At 39.3% G+C, this 25,838-nt stretch overlaps 1 protein-coding gene across 1 annotated transcript in view; it reads right to left on the bottom strand.

The window, feature by feature from the left end:
- FAM169B (family with sequence similarity 169, member B) overlaps positions 1 to 25,838 on the bottom strand; it is a 38,989-nt gene that overhangs the window by 12,744 nt on the left and 407 nt on the right. The window contains 4 exon segments of the mRNA XM_010186295.1: positions 1,580 to 1,754; positions 3,313 to 3,398; positions 10,785 to 10,884; positions 13,695 to 13,828. Of these exon segments, the coding sequence (XP_010184597.1) occupies positions 1,580 to 1,754; positions 3,313 to 3,398; positions 10,785 to 10,884; positions 13,695 to 13,828 (495 nt within the window).

Here is a 25,838-nt window from a genome sequence, read left to right as displayed (position 1 = left end):
CAGCAGGAGGAATTCTTTTCTAAATGCATACAGCAAATAGCAAAAAGGGGCAAAAACAATCAGTTTCAAGCTTCCCGAAAAGGCTTTGGCAAAAGACTGAAGTAATTTGTGACACAGGCCAAAAACTAACAAATATAGCTGCCCAGAGGAAAAGAAACAAACATTGGCAACAAAAGACAGATGCTGACAAAGCTGGACTTGAAGAAGTTGTATTTTATGTGGACCTGGTTTAAAACCAAACTGTGACTCTCAACTTACTCAGAAAGAGTTTCAACTTGGCTAATACTCCACCCATAACAGACTACTGTGCGAATTTATTTTACTGCAGCATGAATCATTACAGCCCATACAAATGTTTCTTTCCAAGAGCTTTGCTCAGAAATATTTACGGACTTAAAGGAAAACGTACTATGGCAAGTGAAGTGTTTGCCAATTACGAACCCGTCCATCAGTGCATTCACTGATACGTACAAGCTTCCTTTATCACAGGCTGACACTTGATTCAGCACTGATAGTACAGCAGCACTGTACCAGCACAGTGGTGTACAAGCTACACCTCAGCGTGAATAAGGATTTTGCACGTCCCAAGGCAGCAGAAGAGCAGAAGATCTCTTACTGTTGCTGGTCTTTGAGACTATCAGAGAAGGTATCCTCAGACCATCCTCTGGAGTCCAAAGCAATCCATGTCTGTAGTAGAGCTCTCAAGCTGTTTCTTATTCTCCCCTTTTTGGACAGATGGCTACTGATCACTGACTTGAACAATACATTTACCTCCAAAGATAGCCACTTCTCTACGTTTAAGCTGCTGGTATCTAGATGACTCCCATGAATCTTAAACACGGACTGGTAACCAGCTCCTACATGGGGGTACGCACTCAACTGCACACCTGGAGTTATTCTAATGAAGCCTTTTAACAGGAATGTATCTGCAAATGCTCTATTTACCTTCACTTATAGCTTATACTGGTGAAAGTACCCCTAAAGAACCAAATACATTGTTTCTTTTCTATGCTACTTAATCAATTAATGATTAAATCAATTAATCATCATACTTTACACTGGTAGTACCACAGCCGGACACGGCATTCGAGGACTGACCTAGTGCATACAACTTCCTCTACACAACCCAGCCACTGCTCCTTATGCGTCCAAGGATATTACCACTTCTCACCACCAGCCACTCCCAACATGTCAGTTTTCCACTCTGAACTGTACTCCTTTTTTCAGCTATCATTCTTTCCAGGACACAGTCCTCCTTTCCATGGGAAGGCCTTGCATTCTTTGTTCCTTGATGTACAACCTTCTGCTTGGCTGCATGAAAGTATATTTTATTGGAATAAGCCAGTACCTCAGATCACTCAATGTAACTGAGAATAGAGTTTGGAGCCACCGTGTTTAAATGAAAGTAATATGGATTGCTTCCAAATTCTGGGAAGGTTTGTTCCCAAGATTCATTCTGAGAGAGATTTGATATAAAAATGTAAATGAGAGCCAGAATTATTTATACTAAAGATAAACAAAAGGATTACATTTCTAACTATTAGGAACCAGTGGAAATGTGTCTCTAAAATGACCTTACCTTTCATCTTGACCGAGTAAAAGGCAACAGCCTCGCCATTTCTCCAGAGTATCTTGGCACACTCGGTGGCAGAGTGAGGTAGAAAGAATGCATCATTAGCTGAACTCCCTTCCAGCATTCCAAAAATAATGTAGTTCAGAACAAAGAGGACAATCCTTTCTCCAAATGTCTGGACCTTAGAGAACAAACAAAAACAGACCAAAGAAAAATGAGGCAGGGAACAGTATTTTGCATTTCATACAAGGCTTCAAAATTAAAAGGGAGAGGAAGGAGGAGGTCAGGAAACATGTACGCTTAATCTGGGGAAAATACCTCTTGAATTGCTTCAGACAGAATAACAAAAACAGTTTTCCCAGTGTTCCACCCTCTATCCTGGGGGTGTAGAATAATTTTGTAATGATTTATAAAGTTTGACATATCTCCTGTTGTCACAGACAGGAATCCTGAAGCAGCAGGAAAAGAAGTAGCTTGATGGTTGTCACAGCAAACTAGTCACAGGTTTGGAAACAGGATCAGGGCAATCTAATACTACCCCAAAGGGAAATAAAGACAGCATTCACTGTATTATCTTGGTCACCTCTCTCCTATTAGCTGTCTTGCCACAGCATCAGAGAACTTTAGTAGGGCCAAGACTGGACTGAGGTAGACACTATACAATACAGAATAAATACAGTATGTCCTTAACGTCTTATAATCCAGGCTGAACAATTAGTTTTTATGCTGTGTTTCTTACTAGACAACCAACAGGACAGAAAGGGAGGAATATAAAGGACCAAGATCATCTTGCTCGTCAAGGTAAAAAGTGGTGCCAATAAGCTTCATAGGAACGTTGAAAAATAAAACTAGTTTCCACAAATAATGACAACTTACCTCTCAGCAATGAGCTACAAGGGGCATGTTTTCTATTTTCAGATATTTTTTCATTCTCGGTTGATACAGCAGATGCCTGAACGCCTATGTTTCAGCTCCCAGCTCTCTTTTGCAAGGATTTATATCTCAAAATCCCTCCAGTTCAGTTACCCACAAAAAGCCTACTTAATTCAGTGAAAAATTAAACTCTATGTATGGCAGATATTAGGGTAAGATGACAGAGGAACAGAATCGTTAAGGACCAAAGCTGGACACAGAGGGTTGGGTTGGAAACAAAACTGAATTGCCAGTCTCATGGCAACACAAAGCTCACATGCAGTAGGCATTTGATTTCTTAGTTGAAAACAGACTACAGGCTATCCAAATCTCTCAAATTAAAAAAAAGCAGTTGTAAGATGATTTATTTGGGTATTTGGAAAAAGAATTACAGATATAGAAACTATAAAATAACAACTGCTTCATAAAATGAACACAATATAAATATTATTCAAGAAAGACCTTGTTCCAAAGGTCAGTAACACCTAAGTATCAAAAGAGTCAGCAACACTGTAACGTGAAGAGTTACTGCGAATGCAGTAATTCAGTTGATCTGATTATTTCTTTAGTAGGCAGTGAGGGTAAACTCAAAACAAAAACTAATATATCCCAGAGATGAATCATAAACTGCATGCACAAAATTGCTTAGAGAAGGTGAATGTGTATGTCACTGTGCAATGGGAGACATGTGAAGTACTTGGTGAGCCACACAGCCCAAATCCCACAGGTTATAAGGCATGAGCTATAGGAGAACAGAGACAATTACACATGATTGCTCTAGCTGGAAAATTCCAGGGTAAAGGCAACTGTTTAAATAGCATCCTTACCGAAATTAGCCCATCTCTAGAAGGGTCAGCAGTCTTTACTACATCTTCAACAGGCCACCAACGCTGGTTCAAATAAACTGCCAAAACTGCAAAAAGAAAAAGGGGAACACATTACCTGCAAATAAATACAAAGTTGGCTCTGAACCTTTCCACAAGCAGACCTGGATTTACTTCTCCCTCCAGGTGGCTCCAGTTTGATCTGCTGTGAGACAGCAGAACAATGACTGTATTTCAATTTCACCTCCGTGTCCCTCGATATACAATTTTCAGTACCACACAAGGCATCAAATGAAGGTAATTTTTCTCAGGAGTTGATGTGATTTTGGTGTGACAACCTGTGTGCCATATGAACAAAGCACTGCCTGCATAATATCCCTTCAGTAGCACAGGAAGTGGCATTTGGGACTAAGAGTGCTACCTAGATAAAGGTCACATTTTTGACGTTCCTTGCAGACTTCCCCTGTCCACATGCACACGTGCTCGTATTGGTACCCACGCAAGTCAAACACAAAAGTTTTCACAGCCACCTTATCAAAAAGCCTTTCAGCTGCTTACGTGGTCAAATTTCTATAAATTTGGGTACAGATTTAGAGCACAGACTCCTAAAACTCTGCATGGACAGATATTCACAGAACTTCAAATGCATACAGAGAGGTTTCTACCAACAAATGACACATGCACACGTAAGTAAGATACGCTTTGCCCTGCAGCAGAAGTGTATGACCAACCTACACATAAGTCAGGTCCTTGTGTGGGTGGCGTGCAAAACTTGCACCCCACTTCTTCCCATCCTTCCTGAATTTTTCACATATGCAGAAACAAGTATTTAAACCCCACTCCTACATGTTCATCTACAGAATTCACTGCTTGCCATTAGATCTACAAGAGGAAGACTGAAGCAGCAACAGTGACTCTGAAATTGCTTCCAAGCCCTATTTGGAAAGAAAAGTTTTAACACAGGGTCATTTCAAAGGACACAGAATAGATTTTAAGGATTTAGATGAGGTTTTAGAATAAACACAGGAATTTGATCATTTATGAGCACCAACACATCAAGCAGCAAATATTTCAGCAAAAATAATTTTTATTATCCATATAGTGGTCACATCCACCCAAAGAAAGTACATGGCCACAAATTCAGGAGTGCCCAAGAACACCAGTATCTTTACTATCTTCAAATAGGGCAGCTAGCATCCTCCTTTATAGACAAAAAGATAAAATACAATATAGGAAGTATATTGCGAAGAACAGCATGGACTTCACACCTCTTGTGTCCTAAGAGTGCACCGTCTACCGGTTTTCTGAGCTACCCAACTAGGGACAAACATAAGAAAGTTAAAAACCACCTATGAGTTAGAGACAAATTCACACACAAGGAAGTGAAATGGCTTTAACAGGATTCATCATTTGCCCGATTTAGCCCCAGGTTATACAAATGCCGCTGCTGCGCACAGGTTAGTTTCCCTTTTTGCTTCAACCTCTACCAGCTCCCACTGGCTTTAGCGCTGGAGATTCCACTTAGCTAACTTATATTTCTAATAAATTATTAAAGCATGTGCCAAAAAGCATTACACTTTGTGTACTGGGTTAACAATGAAGGAAGTATTGCACGCAAGGGCAGATGCCTGGCACCAGATTCAATTCATTAAATATTATGCACTTACTTGCATGGGAGTTTCATACTCTTTCTGTGATGGATTCAATCTGTTCCCTCCATCCCTTCACTCTGCTTTCAAATGCAGTCACTGCTTCATTACACATCCATGAAATACGCAGCTACTGAGTCAGACAAAGGGGACGTTGTGGGCCAAAAGCTGACTTTAATGGGAGCTGCACCGAGGTGTGGCACACAGCTCAGACACACACAACGGACATAGTAAAGGTCAGAAAAGTTTTAAAAATTTTTGAGGAAAACAGGCAGATGCATAACCACGTTCTAAGCAGCTACTTTTATAGAACATTTACTGTGCTGTTCAATAATTTAAATGTGTGGAAGGGAACACTAGTTGACATAGCAACTGTCGCATCACATTACTTGAGCAACCTTATCTATATGGATGCCTTCCTTGAAGGAAAAACATTTCTCCAGATTTCACACAAACATATGTACTTCACTTTTTGTTACAATTTTTCAAGCCAACATCTGGTCCGCAGTTAAACCCATCCATGCTTTCCCATATTCTTATTTTCTTTTTATAATCAACTTTGAGGAACACTATTTCAAATGCAAACATGTTTTGTGAGACCACATGTTCCCTCTCTCTCCTTTCCTAGTCTTGTTCTTTCCAACACATTTGATTATGTTCACCTTATCATAAGCAATCAAGTTATTGACAACAGTGAGTTACACGCATCACCTGAACCCTGTGAATCACGATGTATGTGATTACAATCATCTTGCAATGGCAAGACTTGATACGCTTGATCTTGCAATTGCAAGGCTAAGAAGAAATGGATTAAGTCCAACACATTTCAGTTCACCATTAATGGTGTATACACGTGCCCTGTAAGCACCAGTTTGCTAAACCTCAGAACTTTGATTGCTTACAGTCAAACATATTCAGAGTGTTGCAAGAAGCTGAGAGCCTGTGAAGCACACGAGTCCATGCCACTACAGGGATTTGGAATACAGCACTGACAAACCCTCAGTTGAATTAGGCACTGAGCATAATGCAACTGTGATTGTGAAATGTCTCCTTTTGCTCGGCAAACATGGATCCCTTCCCAACCCAGGTCTGGATTATATTTTTACTTTCTAGGCTATGCTGGCCAAATGTTCCCAAACTGGTGTGCCACTATTTTAATGAAATGTGCACATCAGGGCTCCACACACAGAGAAATGCAGAAAACTTAAAGCAACATCCAGCTTGGTACCTCTTTTTCCCCAGCCTTCATCTGAATTGCTGAAATGCATCCGTCAGTCACAAACTAATTTAAAGACAATGGTATATATGAGAGATGTAATTTGAGTTCAATAAATATAGCATATACCAGTTCTTTACCTTAGATAAAGTCATCTTTACCTTAATTGTGGCAGTATTTCAGATGGATGGCACACTTACAGGGGCTGCTTTTGCCAGATTTCCACCTTGGAAGGAGAATGGTAAATTCCCCCAACAAGCAGTTCCATGCAACCGCGCCTAGGTCAGCCCAGAGATCCTACCTTAAACTGAGTTCTGCAACACTGACATACCCTGAATAGCTGTGTCTCGCAGTTCCTTATATTTCAAGTGGAACAAGAGCATTTCTTTCTCTCTCCTAAGAGTCTTATCGAAATAAATACATTAAAGTTTGGGAGGCATGCAGATGCTGCAGTAATGGCAGCCATTCAAGTATCTAAGATAGATATCTTTCCTGCAACCAATTACATTTTCTTCTGCAATTCGAGTCTCAGTGATTTGTTGCAAATGTCTTGTGATAAATGTTCCATGGCATCTAACAGTTATTGTAAATTATTATATACAGCATACAGAAAATGCCACAATAGGGTATGTTTATTTAGTGTTATAAAGATGTTAATCACCCATGCTATGCTCTGTAAGCCCTTACAACACAATTTACATTCTCATAAAAATAGCTGTACAGATATACTAACAGAACAAAACACTCAGCCCATCAAAAATAAATTAAAAGTGCTCCCAACCAAGACCAAGTCCCATGGAAAAGCTACCATATCCATTTTCTCTTTGAAATATGCAGGTCATTTCAGATCACAAGCTACACATCACTTCTGGACAGCCCATCTGATCAGATACAAATCTCAGTGTTGGAATCAACCCCCCTTTAACCTATGTTCAAGAATTAAATGCCCTCAGACTTCAAAGCTCTTCACAGGCAAACTTGTAGTTAGGCTGCTAAATTCAGTATTTTTCTAGAGTCTAAATTACTACAATTTCAAACATAAATGGTAAGATTGACAATATTTTCTTCAGAAACTGTGGGGAAATAAGTATATTACAGTGGATGTTATTTCATAGGTATTATATACATCATTTTATCTATACAATACTTAACCATTATTGATGTAAACATGAATGAATCGAAAAGAGGAAATCCCATCACAGATGAACATAAGACATCCAAGGTATACAGCTTTCTCGCTGAGATTAAGGTACTGCCCAGGCATGTGGTTTACTCCAGAAGCTGTCAAAGGCTTTGTACAGAGCTCATTTTAGGGGGTGAGGGATGCTGTGGAGCTACCAGGAGCAGAAGTGGAGATGCTGGAGCAAAGCTGAAGGAACTGATGGTGTCAGGGATACAACTGGAGCAGGGGAGGGTTGTGTCTCTCGGGAGCAGTGTGTTATGGTCTCAGAGCATTGTGTGAGCTGTGGTAGAACCAAGCAATGAGGACTCTGATCCTCCTTGCTGCTTCACCATTCACACCAGGACCTCAGAAGTACACAACTAAACATGCCCTACATAGTCATGACCTCCATCTGCTACTCTGTTTCCAAATGCTTCTCAGTACAGCACCTCTACCCCAGCATATCCTGGGACACCCTTGGCTGCCTTCTCCCATTGGACTTCAGAAATGTCCAAAGGAATTGCAAGAGGAAAAAATCAGTGGGCTGTATTTGCATTAGCAAGACTAACACTAACACAACTGAGCAAAACATTCATTGCAGAGAACCTGATGTTCACAAATTCTAGCCTGGTGCTGAAAACCAAAAGCCTATGAGAGGTTGGGGCACATCAGTGCACTTCTGGAGCCCACCCACTAATGTTAGTTCAGCCAAAAGTAACCTAGTTCACACACTCAGAGACTGCTCCTTGATATGAACCAAAGCACAGTATGCGGGGACAACCAGGAAATTTGCTTTTAGGAGCACTCCTGGTGTGAAGTAAAACTAAAATGCAGACACAGCAGACAGCACACGAGAAAGAAGAGAGATCAACTACAAGAAGATTGCTTGTCTCTCCCATCTGGATTAAACTCCAGTTCACAGGAAAAGTGTAAAGCTTAAGAGAGGGAAAAAAATCATGAAACCATGCAACTTGTTTATAGTGTTTTAACTTTCGGCCCATGTCCTTAAGTAATGGTGACTGAGTAAATAAATATTGCTTTTCTCTGAAGAAATTGGTTTTGAAACAATGTGATGTGTTCACTGGTCAGAATGAAAGGTCAGATAGGCAAGCAAATCCAGATGGACTTGCCACATTAACACAGTCTGCTGCCTTGAGAGTCCATTCCAAGTCTCTTGAAATGTGGGGAAAATATTTGGACAAAATACTTCAAATGCATATACCCATATCTATAGGTACGCATGCACACATACACACACCCCAGCAGACTTCAGAGAACTAATGAATATTTATTAAAACTCATCTAAAGAAAAAAATGACATCAGTGGTGTAGGAAGGCTGGCCACATGTTTATAGCATATAAGATCCAGAAAGAAAGAACCTCCAGTAAAATCCTTCAGATTATACTTTTAAAAGGAAACATTAAAAGCCTTACTTCAATAACTAAACTTACTGACCTCTGTGAGACTGTTTCTGTGACTATGGGCTGGTGACTCAAGCTAATGCTTTGCAAGGGGGTCACAGTAGTCAGTCAGTCTGCTGTTTATAATATAATAAGGTGTTTACTCTGCTAGGTTTAAGCTTTTAATGTAGATAGCTATCATATAATTTAGGTTCCAATGTGGACTTGTTTGACTTGTTCCTGTGGGAAATCATTTTTTCCTTGTGTGCATGTATCTCATTAATACTTGTTGTTCCTAATATTATGAGATCATTTCACTGAAGATTTGTGCTAAATGCACTGCTTTCACCTGCATTTATTTAATAATTCTTTATTTTTGCACTGTAGTTGTTACAGATCTCCATTCCTCTTGTGCAGCCTAAATTAAATTAATGCTGTTTCCAACTACATTCATTTGAACCTGGGTTAGTAAGTATGCACAACTGCACTCACAGAGCAACCCTGGCCTCCAGTGTAGATGCCTTTCTCCTTTACACACCAGTGCCTACCTCTTTTCAGAAAAATGTTAATGGAATATATAAATTAATGTCAGGAAAGTAATTCTATATCAATGAAGGGACCAAAAGGTCTTTTGACTACACTCGAAACTTGGAAAGGTCTCCTACCTTCAACTATGGGAATGACAAGCCATCAGCAAATGTCCAATTGAAATTGTATGTAAAAGGAGCTGGAAAACTTTGCAGAGTTCACCTCTAACCACAGATTATTTTAATTTGTTTTTTTGTTCTTATGAAGAAATTTCCTGGTTACAGAGTTTGGGCTGAACAATGAACACATAGTTACACCAACAGTACCTGTTCTAGGAGTGTAAGATCATTACCTGACACATTTTAGAACCGAACAGAGACTGCTAAACTTCTTCACCTTGCTTTTGTCATATTACTAAGACTGGCTATTAGAGCCTTTCAGGCATAACTTATAGCTTATCCTTTAAAAAAAAAGAAAACAAACAAACAACTCTATTTGTAATGACAGATGCCATTAGCTTGCTGACAAATTTGGAAGCTGAAAGTTTAAGAGGTTTCATGTGTTCTGTATTCCCTAAGGGACACAATGGGTCAATGCATAGGTTGAGGTCTTTGTCGTAGATGTTCCAGCAAAAATGCAACTTGGAGTCAAGTTTCCCATTAATGACAGTGGTATCAAGAATTGTTAATTATTTTACATTTGTATTTTTTCACATCCCATAGTAAAAAACACTTGCCTAAGAGAGTAAGTAGGAAGAAATCAGGCTGTGTCTGAAGATACCACGATCCTGATAGCAGGAAGATAAAACTTAGATACAATCGCTGATCAAATCTTAATAACCTGTTGATACTCTAAGCAGTGACTCATGAAAGAGAAACACTGGTAAGCACACGCTGACTTCTACACAGTTTAGTGCATCCCTGTCAGGCTGACACATGGCTGTAATAGGAAAACACCAGCATTACGGGCAATAAGCAAGGCAAAGCTGGTAGAGTTTAAAGAACATCTTGGGAGAACTGCCCAATAAAATGGATTTAACTCAACTCTCAAGCATGGTCTCATTCCAAATTTACCCCTCACACACCAGTACTGGAAACAGAAGACAATTAAAATTAGGATGGAAGAAGAAAAAGTTAAAATAATACAAACAAGAATCAGTAAGACCTAGTACAATTTCACATATATGTATTTGCTCTTGTTTATATAAAATATAATGCATTAAATTTCACATCATCCTGAATTAGAAAAATACTGGCCCAATGCACAAACTCAGAAAGAATAACAGATTTAGCCAAGGTGATTTTTCAGCTACCAGCAGATTTACTTACAGAATTTAAAAGTCCTGATTGTCAATCCTCCCTTCTAATCCGTAGCCCCCTGGCACAAATCCCTGACAGGTGAACTGGATCCACTTCATATTCAAAAGAAAACCCAAAATATTTAAATAGATAAACAAGCAGACCATTTTAAAAGTAAAGTACAACTACTCAAATGTCAACATATTTTGACCAATTCTAACCTGTCTCTTTATCCTTTGGATCAGTTAACAGCAACACTTTGCAAGTAGGATTATTTCGGTAGAGAGGGACAAAACAGACACAGGAATCTTCAAGTTTAACCTAAAAAACAAACAAGCCCTGTAGCTATTTGTACTGCAAAGCTCACGAGAAGTATTTCATGTATTAGATGCACTTATGGTATGTTTTACTAACATGCATGGTGTAAGTATAGCATGACATGCTCTCAATCCTGAACTTCAAGGCACTGAAACATGCATAATATTCTAATATTATCTGTAAATCATGTTAATTTAAAAGAAATCAAGCTACTGAAGTTAGTGAAGACCTTAATGCCAACTTACTACGATTAGCACATAACCTGGCTTTGAACACTGTTACATGCAGACAAATGGTGTTATGAAAGACCAAACACATCAAACAAAAACAAATACAACTTGCACTTCTTACAGCCTGGTCCAGCTGAGGACTTGTGGTGTTTTGCAAACAATGAATTAAGCCTCAGGGTACAGGGAGTATCAAAGCATTAGGGCAGTGGCTGGGCAGTTTATCTGTGAGGCATAGAGAGGGTAGATAATTGGCACAAGGTGGTTATGGTGCAGGCAAAGCTAAAATCAAAATGCAGCTCTCAGTCTTAGACTAAACTTCTAAATGATGTGACACACAAACACAAAATTACTGTGCTCAAACAGCTCTATATGCATAGAGATGACGATTTCCATATGAATATTGCAAACGCTTTCATGTAAGTTTAGGTACAGGCAAAGAGCGTGCATAATTTAGCACAGTATGTACTGTACTTTCAAAAATCTGGTCCATTGTGTATGTGTGGGTGTGCCTCTCTCTAATTGCACCCATTTGTCAGTTTGCTATGAAACTCAAATCAGTCATGTGATACATTTAATATTTCTTGGTGCATGGAAGGAGTAGTATGAATATGGATTATTCAAGATAACAACTTTAAGATGAAAGCAGTGTTCACTGGTTTATGAGTGCCAAAATCCTGGGATCATCTGTGCAAACACTGGACTCCAGGAAAAAAAAAAAAAACAAAACTGAAAAATGCCTGAAATCTGTATTCATGAGCTTCCCAAAACCTCAGCGTGTAAAAAGATTCAGTTGTTCTTTGCATGCTTCAAGTATAACAGCATCAATGTCATTATGGCACCTGGGAGCATTATTTATACTGAAAAGGCCAGTACTATTTCCAATTCTGCTATGATTGTTATTTTGTTCTATAAGGAAATGTGCACTTTCACAGGTGCTAACAACATCAGCAGGAGCCAAGCATAGCTTTCCGTCTACGAACGCTGCCAATGCGCTTTCATCCCGACTCGCAATAATCCCAGTGCTATTTGTGTACTGAATGCTTGACCAAAGACCGTGCCATACCAAAAAGAAGTTCTGTGACCCGAGCAAGTGGGCTGACAGCCACTTAACACTTGCTAAATAATTATTCACGGTTGCCTGTCCTGTCACCTAAAACCTGCTTTAATTCACACACACAGAGGAAAAAAAAAAAAGCCTGGTAACTGCAGCCATTATTCAAACACCAAAATCCTCATCCTTCAGGTTGTAGGTATATGATAGAGACTGCTAGCTCAGGTGTTCAGTGGGGATGGAAGCTTTACCTTACTGCATTTAATTTCTTTTAATTGCAAAATATCAAGATTCTTTGAACTCTTTATTACAGAGTGTAAGGAAAAAAACCAATCTAGCAAGAGCATTACCACTACTTATGCCCTTGACTAGCTGTCTGACTGCAGATTAGCTTAGACCTGAATTAAACGAATGCAGAGAGAAGTGTGTTGCTATGAGACTCAGATCAGTCATGTGATACATTTAAGGTCTGATGACAAGCCACAAAATCAAGACAGTTCTGAATCAGAAGCCAGAAGTCCACCTTTAACTGATCTCGCTGTGTCTAACCATTGCAGGACTACACACAGCACTGCTTGGCATTTTAACTTACCCTCCCTTCTCATGGAACAGCAAATGAGCCTCTAAAAGTACAACCAGGCATAAAAGATTGAGGTAAGGATCCAGAAGCCTTAAACTGGGGGAACCTTGCATTTTCAGGTTTGTTTGTATTTAACCCTACATGGTCCACTAGAGGGCATTAAAAGAGTATTTAAAGCTAGTTACACTCAGGGCTCAAAGATGAAGCTACCCACCTGAAACAGTATTTTTCTGGAAAATACTGCATATTATTTTATTACATTGTAGAGAAGCCACCATATTCCAAATATTTATTTCAACTAATTCAATTACTGCTCTGACAGTACAATAAGAGTTAGCTCAGCACAACTTTCATAACCTAGAAAATGCCCTGAATTAAAGGTTTCATAGGTTGACTGGAGTGAGAATTTTCAGTAGTCTTGCTCAGTCATCTCCAATGCATTCCCCGGGTGGCTCAGGAATGGACCCCTAAAGCATTGGCACTAACAGTATTTATACCATCTACCAATCACATCTGATCAGAATTGCTCTGGGAGGACCCATATTCAAAATTAACAATATAAGTATTGGGAAGAATGGAAACAGAAGATAGACTACATCGCAATACCTGTGTAAACTGCACAGCAGAGGCAGAAATACAGAACTGTGCCGTGGTATACATGTCTATCAAATTCACTTTTGATTCAGTCCTATAAGGAGCCAAGTCAAGATGCAAAGTTCAGCTCAGTACTTCAAACCCTCATCCACACTCAGAAGGTTTTAGATTTGCAGTTTAAGCTTATCGCTCATTTGCAACATGCAAACTAATTGAAATAATGCAGAATTTGCTGATTTTAAGAGATCTGTAATCCAGCCACACTAGTTTACCCCTATTCAGAGACAGACTATGAACACAACCAACAAATTAGTTTGCAAGTATCTAACTTGCAGTATGAAAAACATGAGCCTCCTACCTCTTCTCCTCCAGGGATCGAGAAAACATCAGCAGTAGATGGTGATTTCTTCAAGAGTTTTTCATAGTACATTTCAGCATCTACTTGCAGAACCTCTGGATCTCCTGCTAACGTATCTACCAAGTAAAGGTGACCTGTGGTTAAAAGAAAACACAAGATATTTATACTTCTTAAATGAACTAAGAAACTTGAGTTTTAAAACCTCAGTTTCCCCAGCAGCTGCTTGGTGTAACTGAGCCCTTACTTTTCCCATTAGAGCCTTTTGTACACTCCCAGTCTGAAACAGTAAGGCTGGTAAAAATCTATCTATACGTTATTTACCCTTTGCCATGCAATTTTACAAAGTAGAACCATGACAGCATCAAATCACATTTGTCTCCTTTGAATTCAACAAGCATAGTCTCAAATTTCTCTAGGTCTAAGTAAATTGCTTTAAAGCTGCAAGAGTTAAAAAAAAAAACCAACCTTCAAAACACAGCCTGAATTTTACTACTGTCTGAAAATATAACAGGAGAATTGCAAAGCCTCCACTTTTTCTTGGAAGACTGCCCCTTTTTGTGGGTCAGTTCACCATCTGTTGTGTACCTTTAGTTTTTCTCTTTTTTGAGTAACTTCAATTAGGCACTTTCACAACAATGAAATAATGTTTTAAAAAATATTAAAATATTTACCTACATAGGAACTCCCAAAATAGTAACCACCATCTTTTATGCAACATAACTTTTAATCCATGTGACTCACTGCTGAAGGGTATTTGTGCTACGCGTTTGTTAATTGCATGCATACAAAAGTTACATACATCTGACGCCTGTTACCTAAATGCAACACCTAACTCTGTGCTCAGGAGGAACCAAGCAACCCCCTTCTAATACAAGAAACCATAGTGATTGGTGGCTCATCACCAGCTCAAGATAATTACAAGAATTGGGTTAGTGATCCAAATAGTATTCTGCTAGTTTTCTATCATAGGAAGGAAACAGTTTCAGTTTAAGGGGCTCGCAATCAACAAGCTACCCCTGCAGCTCTTGTAAGCCCCACACTGAGGACAAAATCTTCTACAGCACTGCTATAGCTGGAATCCTAGTTCTGAATCCTCCATTTTTAATCGTGGTTTGCTCTCACACAGCAGCTCCTATGACCCAAGTTTAATGTGAAATAACTGCACTGATAGTAAGTGCAAAGTAAATGGCTGAGACAGTGAATAGTATTACAAGGGCCACTGCAAAAACTGTCTATATTAAGATTCAGAAACTATGAATCATAAAAGTACCATACTGAAAATGCTAACTTTCCACATAAAAGTAGGAACATGGGATTTGCAGTACCAGGTCAGACTACTCAGCCACAGTCCCACCATCCTCCCTCTCGCTGTCATCAGTATCTGATTCCTCAGCTAAAGGGTAAGAAACTACAACTGGTAATTCACCACCACCCAGCACTGCTTAAAATGCTTTAAACACTATTTTCCTGCCCTTTGCAGGCAATCAGCTTACATCCCGAGGCTTGACAGCAAGGCTACGTAGTCAGAATGCTGAACAGAAGCTACTCTGTAAATGCTTTTCATAGTATGTTTGTATGTGACAAAATAGGAGCGAAAGGAGCATTGCAACACTGGCGAGTTGAGTCACGTTATAAAATCCAGAACTGAGCAGTGGCAGTTTTCTTCTGCAGCGGCCTTCCCCAGTGAGCTGTGTAACACCATCCAGCAAGGAAGCCATATAAGGGAAAGAAGAAATTAAAAATGATTATTAAAAACTTTAGTAATTTACTGAATTAAATTTATGAGTAAATTAATTCTTCGCAAAACAGTAGCACGGAAGACTTAAGTTTAGCACAAATACTGGCCATGCTAATAAACAGTATTCATGAGATGCTGCTTACAAGGCTACATCCTGCCACTATTAAACCAAAGCAACTTAATAAGCACAAATGCGTTTTCTCCTCGCTGAACAAAACAACCACTGCCTTCAAAGTTACACTAACTTTCTGGCACAGAATATGCTTGTATTCTAAGGTAGTGGTGACCATTTGAAGGATGAAATAATGTCACAAATTAAATCATGAGGCACTACAGAAAACTTCTGATCAACTTTCCATTAATACAGCTGTCCACAAAAGCGGGTTTTGGGTTGGTTTTTTGTTGTTTTTTTTTTTTGGTAAAAAAGGCTTTTAGACTTCCAGGTAACTTGTCTTTCCTGTGCAATACTCTGAAAACACCCAGCTGAGTTAGGAGCACATATTCCAATAAGGGGGAAATCCAAAAACTTTTCATGAAGAAAACAAATCTGTCTCAGCTTCTGTATATAGGAGAGGGGAGGTGAGAGAGAGTGAGTGAGGTTTCTTTAGGGTCAATACGGAGCAGAAGTCTAACTTTAGGTGCTCTAACTTTAGGTCCTCGAGAATTCAGTGGTGCTAAGGCTGGCTTTTGTAAATATTCCCCCAAAACTTGCACTAAAACATCCCCCCAAATACTGTGTATACCAGTAATACTGTTTAGCTGCCACAGGCGGGAGAAAAATCACTAGTTCCAGTTTTTTTACAATAACTAATGTGTTTCCCAGTTTTCCCCAGTACGAAGTGAAGCAATTATATTCACTCTCCTATAATGTCCCTTTTATGCATTTTTGTGTACAGAAACAAAAAAAAAACACCTCAGCAAAGTCTAACCATGACTATAGTTATTAGGCAATTGACTACAACAATAATTATTGCTGGTTAACAAGATGTTATAAAAGTTCCAAAACCAATTGCAAAACAAGTTGTTAACTTCATTTTAAAAGAGAAACAGCGCTATTCTCCTGTCAGTGCTTCAGTCTGAGGCCCCTACCAGCATCTTGGGATACTGAAACTGCAAAGTTCCAAGGACAGCCTTTTAACCTACTTTGAATTATAGGATTTCATCTGAATTTGATCTTACCTAGCGGCAACACAAGAGCGCATTGTGGCAGCCAATCTGCTAGAGACCCAGTAAGCACTTCTCTCAAACAGGCGATGTGCACAAAGGGTTACTATCAAGGGAGGGAAGGAGGGAGGGAGCGAGAAAGGGGGGCAGGAGGGGTGAGTCATAAAAAGGGGGCCTCTTGCTGCAGCCACAGAGGAGGGACCATAAACCAGAAGGAGAGTAAATTTAGAACGGGAGGCCTAGCGCATTAGAGGTATTCCTGACATTCGTGTTGAAGTGGCTGCCATCTTCAGTAGCCAAAGCTGGTAAAAGAGGTCAAGACTTCATCTGGGCAGATTCTACAGCAGCAGTGACAAGGAAGGGTTACAGACAGGTACCAGGCTTTGCCTTTTACAGGGCATCGGCATTCAGGATGGAGGAGGGGGAAGCGTAGGCAATTCCACTGAAAATAACTTATCTAGAATGGGCATATTTCCATTTCAAGCATACAGATTAGATTTTAAAGCAAAAACTAACACTGCTTCTGCTTCTCCTCTCTTTTGTTTCCATGGAGCAGTCTGGGCCACATTCTCAAGCAAGGATGTGTAAGTGCATCTCCTCTCACTCTAGTGATCTGTCATCAATTTGCACTAAGAATCTGATTTTTAAAGTGAACAGCTACAGCTAAAACCAGCTACTCGAACAAGCAGGCACTGCTCATACAACTCAGTCATCTCCATGAGATACTCCCCTCCAGCACCTATACGTGCCTCAGCCTAAAACATCACACAACTCTGCCAATATGGCATAAACCAAGGCCCCTGTTTCAGTCCCAATCCCTAAATTCAGCTTTTTCTAAACCTACTGCTATTCCACCTCTGATTTGCTCCAGAATAGAGAGCTGAATTTTATGGTGTTTTCATGAAGTGGACAGATAACCTCCTTAAGAGGTAAAAGTCAGACAAAGTTCACTTCCAAAAAGATCGATACGTGGGAATCCACATAGATCTGATTAACATGCTCATGTTCTGCATCATGTTGATAAATAACAAATGCAATCACAAAATAGAAGACAATATTCTACTTTAAACTAGAAATTAAGTTTTGTAGATTAGAGACAGATCCCCATCATTACAGATTCACCAAGAATTTCATTCCATCAGTTAAAGTAAGCAGGAAACATTTTTCCGTGAGCAAAATAATCTATTCTCAATACAACAGCAACACATGGTGCACACACTTGTATGTGAAATTCCACAAGTGAAACTCCAGACGGCTGTAATGCCCGGAGGTAAATGACATGCTTCGATCTAATAACATATTCTGAAGATTCTTTTTCATGATCTTTCTATATCCTCTGCAGCTAAACCCTGTGCCATCATAGAAATAATTTCACTAGAATACACATAACCACAGACTTACCTCACAAATATAACGCTACAGCAATCCAAATCACTATTATATTCCTCAAGCTCTCCTTCACTAACTAGTCATTTTAATACCATCTATTAGTTTTACTACTTTGTCATTATCTAACGAAAGAGTTACAACTTGGGACAATCAACTGTCTCTTTGTAATGTGTTTTAAATAAGTTTCAATTCAGTATATATTGCCAATATACTTAAGTCCTTTTCGATCATGAAACCAATACACAATTTACTAAACAAGAGATATTTGCTTTCATTGTTGAGAATTTTCTGTTTTTCTGCATTCATATGTGGCTTATTAATACTGTTTCCTTAAGCCAACGAGTTGGGGATGCAGTTATTTTAGATGAGACACACCACTGGGTTGCATTAAGCTATTGCTGGTACTCCCAGGAAAGACTGACTTGTCGAGAAGCCCACTTCAGAAATTTGTAAGGGCATTTAGGATGCAGCCAGATTGTAAAGCAAAATACATCAACCTCACTGTAGATGAAGCATGAAAAGTGTTATGTCTGAAGTGAATTAATCATTTATCCTACAACTACTTTTTCATGTTCTACAAACACAGAGAATGATGCTACATGCACCCATTAAGAACTATATGCTTACAGATGAGCCATCACGGGATTTGTATCTGGACTGTGCATCTTCATACATTTGTACAAATCTGTGCATCTTTTTGTATGTAAAAAGTATGAAAAATGCTTCAGTGTGATTTCCAGTGGTGCAGCAACAAGATAGAAAAAAAGAACCTACCATTTTTAACTTTCAAGTGTCATCATTTTTTATTCAGTTTAGCCATTTCTAATGCTTGCAATAGCAGTACTGGTTTTATTTACTGCCTTCATTATTGGCTTTATTTTCATGCCAATGTATTTCACAGTTTAAAAAACCCAAACACTCCAGCAGATTCTAAGTGTTTCTGTCAGCACTGTGAGGTTTTTTGTCCAGTAAGTGTTTTCCTTTTTTTTAAATCAGAAAAGACTTTGCAATGTGAGACAAACATACGTGCAGCAACACAAAAAGACTGTGTATCACGTCAACATTTAGGAGGGAATGTTCATGTCATTAAACCAGGCAGCTGAGACCAGAACTCCTAAGATTTATTCTTAACGCAGGTGTGTTTCTGTGGCCCCCAACAAATCACTTCATCTTCTGTCTGGTTTCTTATCAGTTAAGTGTATGTCTTATCTACCACTTCAAAAGGGTTTTCCTTATCAGTGCCTCTGAAGTCGCAACATAAAAGACAAAGAAGTCATACAGCAGAAGTTGTTTTCTGTTCTCCTCTGGACTGCCACTGCTATGGCAGCACAACCTCGACAATGTCTAGGATTTAGACCTTTTTTTGTCCTTCTAAATCATGCACATAGAACAAAAGTGCTTTCCATTACCTTCTCACAGGAGTGGGAGCTCTGTGTTAAGCAACAATGTTTAATATCAACTCTTCTCCATTCCTTACAGTGAGCTTGAACAGCTCGGTGCATGTGGTTATCATTAGACAACCATATTTGTTTAACCTTTCAAAGGAAGGAAGAGGTCTTTGGCACGTTCCCGGGAGTACATGCAGAACCTGACTCTCACATCCTGAATGTAATTGAGCAAGTACATGTCAAAAAACTAAGTTCTAGCATAAGTGAAACTTCGGTATCATAACAACGTGTGGTGGCATGGCAAGGCAGCTCTTAACCACACGTACATCGTTAAAGAAAACAACGTTCTTCCCCACTGCACTGCTCGTCACCTTTACTGATACAGCAGTCACTCTTGGAACATAAAGGATGAAAAAACGCACTGACATCAACAGGTTTCCATGTTTCGATCCAAAAATGCCAATAATGTTTTACTTACTATTCTATCACCATTCAAATGGCAAGAAGGGCTTCAGAAGACAAGCTAAATGCAAGTTTCTGTCTGTAAGTAATTTTCTACTGTGGAATCAATAAATGAAGACAGAAGGGAAATAAATAATCCTAATCCCATTGCCAATTAAGAAACCAAACAGATTAAATAGATGAGTTCAGCTGTAGCTATACATGTCATTACTGCAAATTTTGTCACTCAAATGGAGGCCAGATCAAATGTTAGGTATTCAATATGCAGGATGCTATCATATTAGCCATCCCATCCCTCCTAACACATTTTTACCATTGATTTCAGAAAAGGGAAGGAAAAAAAATTACAGACATCTATTTAGCAGAACAGAGATGAGCAAAGGCAGAGACTAGCAAAACCTAACTGTGAGAAATGTCAGACACCTTCAATTTTTACTCACTTCCATGAGCTCTGAAGGCTCTCAGAACCTTGTATAACTGGAGTCTATACACCACACGTGCTATTTATTGTCCAGAACTTAAAGTAATCTGCAACTTCTGAAATGGAAAAAAAATTAGACAAAGGAATTAAATAACTGATTTAATTATTTAGCTCTTTTTGGAAAAACACCTAGGTGAAACTTTAAACACTTTAAAGTGTTTTCAAGTCTAGAAAAGGAAGTGCATATTGAAGGGATCACATAAAAGCATTAATCATCTCTAACCTGCAGCACTCCCATACTGAAAGGTCCAGGTTCCAACTATATTGATTTTCCCTCAGACGGATCTTGAGCAGTGCTACACTTACAAAAAGAAATCCACACCCAACTCGTAGTACTGATAAATTAAAATATATCTGTGTAAACTGGCTACCCCCCTGCCCTATTTATTATACACAGAATGCACATCTGGACTGGCATGTTTTGCACAAAGTTCTAAGCTAATGTAATTGAAACAAGCTGAGGTATTATGGCCCAGAAACAGACTTTATGAATAAAAACTGTAGCATACAGTTAAACCATGGAAGTGCTACCAGCTGTAACGATGACGTATCAGGAATTCATACTTCTGCACATTTAACTCTTTTTCACAGAGCTTAGATGTAAAAAAGGAGGGAGCTTACAGAATAACTCGGAGAAGCTGTAGTCCTGAAGAAAAGGGACGTTCAGGGTTGTCATTAATTAAGGCTTTAAGGTTCATCAGATTTTCCTCAAGGAAATTCCATTGATTCAGTGGGATTCCTAAACATCAGAATTGAGTTCTTAATATGAACTGTTTTCCATACAACCAAGAAATGGGCAGAAATGTTCCTGGAAAAGTCTAACTTCAACTACTGAAGGCAGTAGTATGGATTTTCTTGTATATGTAAAGAAAAAAAGCTAAATTTCTCAACTTAATTATTTGTCTACTCCCTAAACAAAATACAACATACAAAAAAAATACACAAGTTTTCCAGAATGACTCAGTTCATATCAGAGGCACAACTTTAGAAGTGCCACATCTCACCTCATCACACCCATAGCCAAAATAGCTACACCAGCAGAAGTTCATAGTACATGCCTGACCTCAGCTTAAAGTCTGACTCCCAAAATCTAAGCAAAGAAGAAACTGGAGGCCCTGAATGACACTGAAGTATTTTCATTATTCAGAAAGGCTGATTTGAAAGGGAAATGACAGAAAAGGTTCTGTGAACAACAGCAGAGCTTTTACGAATCACAAATTCAAATGTAGACAGCGTTAATTCAATCCTTTGCAACAATGGAAGACAGAAAAGAGGATTCATTGGCCAAAAGTCATCCCATAACCTAAGAGAAAAGAAAGACAAGGAATAATGAAGTGGCAGGAAATGACAACTGAGTTTGGCAAATGGTCTAGCATCAACATGATTTCATGTGAGGAGAAGCCAGCCAGGCTGCCAGTTAGGACAGTTTCAGAAAATAGTCACATTTTAAGACCAAGGAGTATTTAAAACTATTACTGAAACACCCACTGTCACAGCCTGGCACCAGCACTAGTATTAAGTACCGCATTAAATACATTTCCTTGTTACCATCATTCACAGCAGGTGTGGGAAACCTAAGGCCATACTACACTCAACCCTCACCTTCATTTTATATAAATTATGGCAGCATGTGTGGCATAAGAAGGGTACCCAAAAGCCCTGGCTTGCTATCAGGAAGGACATTGGTCCCCAAACAAATGATATAGCAATGAAAACATGAGACAACTGTCTAGATTTTTGGGGATACCAGTTTCAGATACCGCATAAATTGAGCTTCACACATCTGACAAATCTGCTGCTCCCACCAGCAGAGTGCACGTCTGCCCAAGAAAGCCCAGCAGCCTTTCTCCAAATTACTTGCAAGGAGCAATTTGTACAGCTAGACTAATCTCAAAATAAAGCAATTAATTAGAGCAAAAAATAGAAAGAAACCAAAAAAATCCCTTCCCCCAGTAATTCCCGCTTTGCTAAATTTATTATGTGGCTGCAAATGAATACGTCACCTGTGCTAGCAATCACCAGCCTCCCAGCCTGTCTCAGAACTTGCTTTAATAAACAGCTGCATGTAGTGGAGGAAAAATGTAAACATCTCTCTTGTTTCTCTGTGCCATTGTGTTAGCTATTCTACATGTCTTTGAAGGTGCTCCAAAAGCAGCACAGCTCTGCTTTTCTCTTTTTCTCCTTTTGGGAGGAGGAAGAAGCAGAGAAGGATGGACAGGCTGGCAACAGAGGGCTAACTCTGTGCTTGCTGTGTTCTTGACAGTAAGGCTGAGGCTGTTTAAATTCAGTTTACACAGGCTCTTCTGTAAGGACAAAAGAAACCACGGCTGGCGGTTAAAAATGCAAAAGGTTTTGATTGTAATGGCTTGACAATCAGCCAAAGATATGACTGGGGGGAAAAACACAGCAAGGCAGCTATGACCAGAATGGAAGAAACAAGGAAAAACACATGGCTTGACTTCAGAGCAGAAAATTGACTTAGGCTTTGCATAAACGACAGAATACCTCCAAGCTTGCCTGATCCACAGTCTGCCTGGAATGAGAACATGAAGTCTAAAAGCAGAGCCTATTAAAAGGCGTAATGTTTCTAAACGGCATCTGTTACGTACTAATAAGCATTACTTAAAGGACACAGGCCTTAAATTGCTACCAAACGTGCACTTATCTGAAACTGCTGCAAGGCAATCATTGCAAAAATGTCACATGACACCATGGGAATTTGACTAATATAAAATGTTTTTATTTAGTTTGGCTTGAAACCATTACGCAGAAAAAATATGGAGGCCCTTTCTGAGATTCTGAAACTGTGCAACTTCACAGGAATGAAACGCTAGCAAGAATTACATCAGCAGAGCCATTTGCCATCTGTTGTCAGTAATACTATAAAGACCAGCCACCAGATAGCAGTTTCAAAGGTTACAAACACAACATTTTTAAGCATCCACAGACCTCTCGGTAACTGAGCAGGACACCATTTACCTCGGCTATGTGTGACCTGAGGGTGTGCCAATCATTTTGCAAAGACAACACACCAGAACTGTGAACTGCCACGCAAAGCGTTTGGGAGTCTGTCAATATGCAACCATTATACAATGTGGAAAACACATACCAGCCTGCTCTACGTAGGTTCTTATAACATACTCACAACCATAATGTCTGCACACCTCCCACTTGCAAATTTAAACCGGCGAGACTTTCTCTTATGTTGTTTGTTTTCTCGTACTTTCCCTCAAGGGAAGGAGTGTATTCACTGCAACGCTATTATGGAAAGGGACTCAGGTTTGTCTGCTGGCTTTTGGACTGTATTTTTTCTTTGAGGGAAACAGTTAGGATTTTGTTTCCTGTTTTCTTTCCTTCTAGACCATAACTACTTATTTATGTTAAAGAAAGCAAGGTTTCAGTAACATGCCTTACTTATAGCATGGAAAGTAAGGTTATGACAGCTCTTCATTTAGATACCCACACTCCTCAGTCTGAATAAAATTGTACCTGTTCCGTACATGAGATTTTAGTTATACTGAAGGAGTATGGTTGTTGATCAGTCTCATCTTAGAGCTCTGAGTAGCTTTTTTAGATGTGGAGGCCATATTCATGATATATAGCACCTATACGCTACCTGAATTTTGCGGTCCTACCTTCCAGGCCACTAACCTCCTGTCTATAAACTGATTAACATGGACTTCATGGAGAGCAGGGAGATTTCCATCTTCCTAAAGAGACAGATGGAAATTTAAGGCTTCATTAACAAAACTGTTAAACCAGACATACAGGTTTCTCATCCAGTAACAATTTCTCAGGCTTCAAAATCGTATATACATTGTTACTCACTGAATGTACATCTACCCATGTTGTTAGATGGTTAACACATACAAATCTGATTTTCAAAGTGCTCTAACATTTAAAAAAAACCAAACTTGTGACAAGGCTGAATTTAAATCAAGAACCTCAAGTTCCAGGTCAAGAGCTGGCCTGCTTCTCAACAGAGACGTTTGCCTAGGACCTAGAAAGGGGCTTAGAAACCTGAAGTGTAAGCAATCTTGCTCTCTGAAAAACAGGGACAGACCTCAAAGCCTAGTTGCAGCATCTCAATTAGAGCGCAACATAAACTGAAAAGCACCATTTGCACAAGAAGAGCTAACGGCTGACTCCAATATGCTCTTAAAGTGTGCTGGATACTCAAACTACTGCCAATTGTTCCACAATTAATTTAAACATAGGTATATCCAATTAAATAACTAAGCCAAAACCAGGATGATACCTAAAAGCAACAGCATCTGTCCCAAAAGAGAAAGGGGATAGAAGAACTACTCTAAACACTCCATTAGAGGGCAACAAAAAAGTCAGGGGAAAATGCAGATGTTAACTGAAGTGTCCAACAGTACAATGCTGGCTTGGACATGGAAAACCAAGTCCCATTCATCTAGAGATATTTTATTTAAAAGCACCAGCAGAATTGAGAGTCTTCCAAGAAAACCCAATAGCATTATTACAAATGTTTGACTTTCATAAGTGGCTGATAGGAGAGAAAAAATAGAGCAATCTGACTACGGAGCATTTAGCCATGAGCAGCTAGAGGAACTAATGAACAACATCATTATTTTACTGAAGGGGATGAAGTAGGTGCTTTAGATAAATGGTAGTAACTTAAAATGTGTTTCAGAAGATAAATTCACTTTCTCTCCATTTACCTGCTAGCGTGACAAATTAAGAAAGAAGAGTGCAAAAACAGAGAGGGAGGGAAAGCAGTGCAAAAGCTAACTGAGGTGATGCAACGGGCCCTTATCCAAACAAGTGCGTGAACAGAGATTCTTGGAAGTGTTCCTAGTCAAATATAAACCAGGAACACTACACACGCCAGACTCCCTTGGAAATCCACGGTGGAGCATGTGCAGAAGATCCACCTGTCCTAAAACCAGCTCCCTTACCAAGAACTAGGAGCGTTGCCATTTGGGAACTAACATCACGTCTGCTCATTTCAAAGCAGTGTATGTCCACCACGAACTCAATGGCCAAGTTCTCTCTACTGGCCTCTTACTGGGCAGAGCAGCTCTTGGCTTACTGTCAGAAACACCCATAAGTTAACTTCTGCTGAAAGGAGATGAGGGACGGGTGGCTTTCTTCCCCTAAAATTCATCATTAGAGACCATGTATTTCTTGTTTTACAGTCAGCTCATGATCAGCAAAGAAAGTTTTTATGGAATACCTTTTAAGGAAGGGTAAGTACTCCACAGTATAGAAAGCCTTTTACACCTCATCTCTACATCAAAATAATCCAACTAATTATTCTGCTGTGGTGAATATCCTTTTGTCCCTGTTAAACCATGCTTCTTTTGTTCAACCCTGGTTTTGCTCAGTTTGGGTAAACACTGATGCTGCATAAGCTTTGGCCATAAAAATCATAGTATTTTTACACAGTATTCCTTCTGCTCTTTAGTAGTTCTCCAGTACTTAGCCATTCAAGTACCAAACCTTTGCACCTGTGCTTAAGTCCTCTTATCACCCAGTGGAAACAGGCATTTGGA

Source organism: Mesitornis unicolor, unplaced genomic scaffold (genome assembly GCF_000695765.1).
Source record: "Mesitornis unicolor isolate BGI_N332 unplaced genomic scaffold, ASM69576v1 scaffold5156, whole genome shotgun sequence".
Classification (NCBI taxonomy): Eukaryota; Metazoa; Chordata; class Aves; order Mesitornithiformes; family Mesitornithidae; genus Mesitornis; species Mesitornis unicolor.
This window is presented reverse-complemented; position numbering and strand designations above follow the sequence as displayed.